Source organism: Brassica oleracea, chromosome C1 (assembly GCF_000695525.1).
Source record: "Brassica oleracea var. oleracea cultivar TO1000 chromosome C1, BOL, whole genome shotgun sequence".
NCBI lineage: Eukaryota > Viridiplantae > Streptophyta > Magnoliopsida > Brassicales > Brassicaceae > Brassica > Brassica oleracea.
Window position 1 is genome coordinate 7,409,876 of NC_027748.1, and position 6,863 is coordinate 7,416,738.

The window sequence follows — 6,863 nt, forward strand, 5'->3', positions numbered from 1 at the left end:
GAGATCGTACTTATCCTTAACTAGATAATGACTAGCAATACATAAGACACCAACTATAATGTAGATAAACACAAGAGTAGATAGACACCAGTATGATCCTGCGGATGAGCTTGGACCGTCTTGATACACGGGCTGATAAATGGGTCGATTACTAAATAGTTTATAACAGATATAACTTTATTGTTGGGACCCATATTAACAAAATAACTATTCCTTATTTTTCTTTCAAGCAAACAAAAGAAAAATATTGACACACAATCTACGTTTTTGAAGGAAAAAGGGGTTATTATATATACATGATCTACACTCAATCGAGTCATAGAAGTATATGACACACAATCTGCGTTTTAAAATAACTTGGTACATTAGTAGTTTGCGAAATGAACACGTATCAAGAACGTAGTGCATGCATCAACGATCTTACATGCATAGAAAACCAAAGAGCGGCAATGTTTAACCTCAATGTATGCAACACTTGTACCATTACCTGTCAGTCTCTCTTCGAACTTTGATAATTATGCTCTCTAAACCATCAATTCCTTTAACTAATTAAAAGATATCAAAAAGAAAAATTTCATGATTCATTATGTACAAAAACATTTTTCCAAAAACATTTTTTAATAATTTTTTAATCCCGACAAAAGTGACCGAACATGTTATAGTTTCCACATTCGTAGGTACTCCAATTCCGACCAATATCAGCTCCAATGCATACTTATCCATGACATGTGTTAGTTCGGTGGACATGATGGAGTTGTGATCAAGATTCTATTTTTCTTGAACTGTGGATAATTCAAATCATTGTATGAGAATGTCCAGTAACAACGTTCTTAAACTCTTGCTTCCACAAAAAATTTAACCAAGTTTTTGACAAAATAATATCTTAACTTTTTGTTTTGATCAACAAGAACAACAAAATAATATTTTAACTAATACTTCGAAAAACAAACTATTAAATGGGTAGGTTTCCATAAAAAAAGGGTAACAAAAACTATTATGAGTCTATGGCAAGATTACTATCATATTTAGCCTACTTTTTATTTTAAAAACTTACAAATGCAGGAATTCAAAAATATCAAAAAATAAAATCAGGATATTTTATTCGAAAATAATAAAGAATAATATCATGAAGGAGACAAATTACTATTTGTAGATTAGAACTTCACATAACTACCAACGAACCCAAGGATAATACTAGCTTCACATAAAATCTTTAAAAAATCTAATATTCAGAAAAGATAATTATCGATTTATTTCATTTCATAATTTTATTATATAGCCCCACACTCACACACACTCATCTTCACAGGCTTTTAACGTGGAGGTAAAGAAAGTAAAACACAAAGCAGAGAGCAATGGACTCTCTTTCTTCCTCTTCCTTCATCTCCACCTTCTCTCCTGCATCCTCTCTTCTTCTTCCCCGCCCATCTTCCTCTCGCCGTCTCCTCCGTATCAACTCCGCCGTCGTCGAAGAACGATCGCCCATCACTAACCCAAGCCAAAACAATGACCTTCCTCCGAGCAAACCTAAGAAACTCTACACTCGAACCAACCACACCGCCGTTTCATCTCCGGCGAAACCCCGACAACAAACGTCTCTAGCAACAGCTCTCTTCACCACCATGGAAGAAGTCATCAACACGTTTATCGACCCACCGTCACGTCCTTCCGTAGATCCAAAACACGTCCTCTCAGACAACTTCGCTCCTGTCCTCGATGAGCTTCCTCCCACTGAGTGCGAGATCATCCACGGCTCTCTTCCGCCGTCTCTCAACGGCGCTTACATCCGTAACGGCCCTAACCCACAGTTTCTCCCACGTGGGCCCTACCATTTATTTGACGGTGACGGTATGCTTCACGCGATCCGCATCCGTGACGGTAAAGCAACGCTCTGCAGCAGATACGTTAAGACTTACAAGTACAACGTTGAGAAACAAACCGGAACTCCGGTTATCCCTAACGTCTTTTCTGGATTTAACGGCGTACCGGCGTCTATGGCTCGCGGAGCTTTAACGGCGTTCAGGGTTTTAGCTGGACAGTTTAATCCGATCAACGGCATTGGTTTAGCGAACACGAGCCTCGCTTTCTTCTGTAACCGTCTCTTCGCTTTGGGAGAATCCGATTTGCCGTACGCCGTACGATTAACGGAGAGCGGAGATATCGTGACGATCGGACGGCACGATTTCGACGGGAAGTTAGCGATGAGCATGACAGCTCACCCGAAAACCGATCCCGAAACCGGAGAGACGTTCGCTTTCCGGTACGGTCCGGTTCCACCGTTTCTAACGTTTTTCCGGTTCGATTCGACCGGGAAGAAGCGAAAAGACGTTCCGGTTTTCTCCATGACGTCTCCCTCGTTCCTCCACGACTTCGCGATCACGAGGCGTCACGCGATTTTCTCGGAGATTCAGATTCGGATGAGGATGGATTCGATGCTCGAAGGAGGATCTCCCGTCGGCGCCGATAACGGCAAAACGCCGAGGCTCGGAGTGATTCCGCGCTACGCCGAAGACGAATCGGAGATGAAATGGTTTGAGGTTCCTGGATTCAACATCATCCACGCCATCAACGCTTGGGACGAAGACGACGGGAACACCATCGTTCTCATCGCTCCCAACATTATGTCGATCGAGCATACGCTGGAGAGGATGGAGCTCGTCCACGCCTTGGTGGAGAAGGTGAAGATCGATCTCGTCACCGGGATCGTGACACGTCATCCGATCTCCGCGAGGAACCTCGATTTCGCCGTTATCAATCCGGCGTTTGTCGGTAGACAGAGCCGTTACGTGTACGCGGCGATCGGAGATCCGATGCCGAAGATCTCCGGGGTGGTGAAGCTCGACGTGACTAGAGGAGATAGGGACGATTGCACGGTGGCGCGTAGGATGTACGGTCCAGGCTGTTACGGAGGCGAACCGTTTTTCGTAGCTAGGGATCCTGGTAATCCGGAGGCGGAGGAGGATGACGGTTACGTGGTGACGTATGTGCATGATGAGGTGGCGGGAGAGTCGAAGTTTCTCGTGATGGACGCGAAGTCGCCGGAGCTTGAAGTCGTAGCCGCAGTGAGGTTGCCGCGAAGGGTTCCGTACGGATTCCATGGACTATTTGTGAAGGAGAGTGACCTTAATAAGCTTTAACTATAGAATCTTCTTAGGTGTTGTTGCATTTTAAACATTATAGTATACATAGTTTGGTAGTGGTCGAATGTATATAAAACATGTATCAAAGCTTTTAAATATTCTTCTTTTTAAACGTATTCTGCTGCTTCTTACTTTCTTTGGCAACAAAACTTATGAATTTCTTTTAGTTCAAAAAAGAAACTTATGAATTTCTCTTATGTTCCAACCATAATAGTAGTATTTTATGCCGACAAATATAATTTATTGTAGGGTAACATAAATATGTTATTTCAAGAGATTACAATTATAAAATAGTTTATTAACAATAGATTTAAAAATCTTATATACGCATGAAAATATGGCATGTACAACTATTTTCTCTAAAATATAAAAATACACATTCTTATGATAAAATTAAATTTGAAAAATCTATCGGCGGAAATATGAGTTACCGGATAATGAACATTAATTAATTCACGAAAACAGTAAGGAACGTGAAAAAGATTGTGGTTGAGTGAGTGGTAGGACCAACGAGACATTATTATGAGGAAGACATGAACATAAGAATGAACATAAGAGCATCATTATTGGTGTTCTTAACACTGTCCTTAACCTCTAATTATTATTTTTTTAAACAAAAGTGAGTTAGAGACGAAGCTTTCGTTTGTTAATTAGTAGACGTTTAATGCCCGTCCTTAAGGACACGCGTCGTAACCCGAGAGGAAGACCGAATCGGGAGAGTTACAACGCTTGAAGTATCGACTTCATTTTCTTTGCTTATCTTCTCTTTCTCTGGCGACGGCGATTGCAGGAGACGACACCGACCTCGACACCGCGTTCTCCGATCTCGGTTACAATCGCCACCTCTCTGTGTATCGCCTCTCTTCTCCCTCACTTCTCTGATCTATCCGCCGAATCGCGATCTCCTTCTCTCAATCGAATCGATTGTTAACAAGGTAAGCTCACTCCTCTGTACCTCGTTGTGAGATTCGATTGTATTGTTAATTGACTGAATGATTGTTGTTTGTGATTGAATGGTTGTTGTTTGAGTAAATAAAATCGGAAATTAGGGTTTGTGAGGATACTCTTTAAAATATGTGAATCACCCCTCTTCTCTTTCGAATACTTTTCTCTCTTTCGAAAAATTTTCTCTCTTTTTTAAATTTTCAATGGCATCATCTTCCCATTATCAATACCACAAAGATGATGATGATGATGATGACATATTTGATGATTTATTCGAAAATTTCATTCCAGAACCAAAACAGCGGAAACCACGTATATTTATCGAGCGAAACCGAGAAGAAGGTCATGATCAACTCTGGAATGATTGTTTTTATGATAATCCTACATATCCTCACAATTTATTCCGCCGCCGGTTTCGAATGAACAAGGCTTTGTTCTTGAGTATTGTGCATCGTCTCTCTTCGGAAGTAGCGTATTTTCAACCAACACAAGACGCTACCGGACAGTCCGGTCTTTCACCGCTCCAAAAATGCACCGCAGCAATTCGTCAATTGACATATGGTGGTGGGGCTGATACTGTCGACGAATATGTAAGACTTGGTGAAACAACAGCTCGAAAATGTTTGCATGAGTTTTCCGCTGCAATAATCAACTTGTTTGGCGATGAATACCTTAGGCGCCCCACGGCAGCTGATCTTGAAAGACTACTCAATATTGCAGAACACCGTGGATTTTCCGGAATGGTTGGAAGCATATATTGCATGCATTGGGAGTGGAAGAATTGTCCTAACTCTTGGAAAGGAATGTATTCACGAGGAACCGACAAACCAACAATTGTCTTGGAGGCAGTAGCTTCATATGACCTCTGGATATGGCACGCGTTTTTTTGAGCTCCAGGTACTATGAATGATCTAAATATTCTTGATCGATCCAATGTTTTCGATGACATTATTAACGGTGTTGCCCCGGAAGTCAACTTCTCTGTCAACGGAACAGACTACCATTTCGGTTACTTATCTCACAGATGGTATTTATCCGAAATGGACGACTTTTATTCAATCTATCTCACTACCACAAGGACCAAAAAAATCGTTATTTACTACAACCCAAGAATCAGTCCGAAAAGATGTCGAGCGTGCTTTTGGAGTCTTGCAAGCTAGATTCGCCGTGGTTAAAAATCCATCCAGTTTATGGGATAAGCGCAAAATAGCAAATATTATGAGAGCATGTATCATACTCCATAATATGATTGTCGAAGATGAAAGAGATTCATACACTCAGTATGACTTTTTAGAATTTAAACATGAACAAAATGAGGACCTCACATATTCTGTCGAAATGCCTACAAATCTCGGTAATACGCTTCAACGACGAACAAGAGTCCGGGATAGACAAGTCCATCAACAATTAAAAATGATTTGATTGAACATATATGAGCTAAATTTGGACATCTTCAAAATAATATGTAATTTTTAAGTTTCTATTAATGTAATAAAATGTTTATCATGTTTCTGAATTTTTTTTTATTCAACTTTGTAATTTTTTTTTTCATCTTCGTAATTTTCTTTTATGTTTTCAATGTTTAATGTTATATGTTTTATATAAAACTTATTTTTTACATTTATTTTAGTTATTAAAATAAACAATCAAAATTTTCTAAGGACTCATAAAAGTCCTTACCAATAATCAACAAAAATTCAAAAGTCCTTAACTTTGTCCTTAAACCCTAAAGTAATCAATAATAATGCTAAAGACTTAATTTGGGTCCCTCCTATAATGATGCTCTAAGGTTCGGATATGGTCCAACATCCTTTTCATTTTTAATGTATTCATTGTCTTTTAAAATAAAACTAGGATAAAACTTGTGTTTATTTGTATATATTATCGATAATTTTTTAAATATTTATCATTTAATTTATACATATACAATATTTGTTGTTGTTATTATATAATTTCTTTCTGATGGATCATATCAATTTTTATTAAAAATTATGGAACAAAACTATAATTAATATATCATGGGTTGATCTAATAGGACATTAAACAAATTATGACACAAAAACCTTATTTTTTCTATCGAACACATTCTTGAAAAAAGTGAACAGTATTATTTCCACAGTTTAATTATTTTGTCATTTATCTTCCATATGGTTTTGAAAGGTTTCAAATCAACCATCGAACTGATACATGTCATTTTAAGGGTAATTGCCAAAAATACCATTTTCAAAATACCACTTTTCATGTTTACACTAACCACTTTTACCCTCATCTTTAATGAAAGGTAAAAGAAATTTATAACCTTTTGATTAACTTTGATAAAAAAATAACTAATCTAAACTTAAATCATCAACTCCAAACCCTAAATCATCAACTCCAAACCCTAAATCATCAACTCTAAACCTTAAACCATGAAACATCAAATCTAAATCCTAAACCCCAAAACATCAACTCTATACCCTAAACCCTAAACCTTCAAATCTAAACCCTAAAACATCAACTCTAAACCCTAAACGTAAACCCTAATCCTAAATCTAAACTGAAAACATCAACTTTAAACCCTAAACCATCAACTCTAAACCCTAAACAATGAAACATCAACTCTAAACCTTAAACCCCGAAACATCAACTCCAAACCCTAAACCCTAAACCTTCAAATATAAACCCTAAAACATCAACTCTAAACCCTAAACGTAAACCCTAAACCTTCAAATCTAAACCCTAAAACATCAACTCTAGGGTTTTAGGGTTTAAGGTTTAGGATTTAGGATTTAGGATTTA

General features: G+C 38.2%; 1 protein-coding gene across 1 annotated transcript; it reads left to right on the forward strand.

The window, feature by feature from the left end:
• Window positions 1-1,278: 1,278 nt before the first annotated feature.
• On the forward strand, window positions 1,279-3,256 carry LOC106307955 (probable carotenoid cleavage dioxygenase 4, chloroplastic). Its single transcript, XM_013745058.1, has one exon. It carries the CDS (start codon window positions 1,356-1,358, stop codon window positions 3,135-3,137), a length of 1,782 nt encoding a protein of 593 aa, XP_013600512.1. The 5' UTR covers window positions 1,279-1,355; the 3' UTR covers window positions 3,138-3,256.
• Window positions 3,257-6,863: the final 3,607 nt, after the last annotated feature.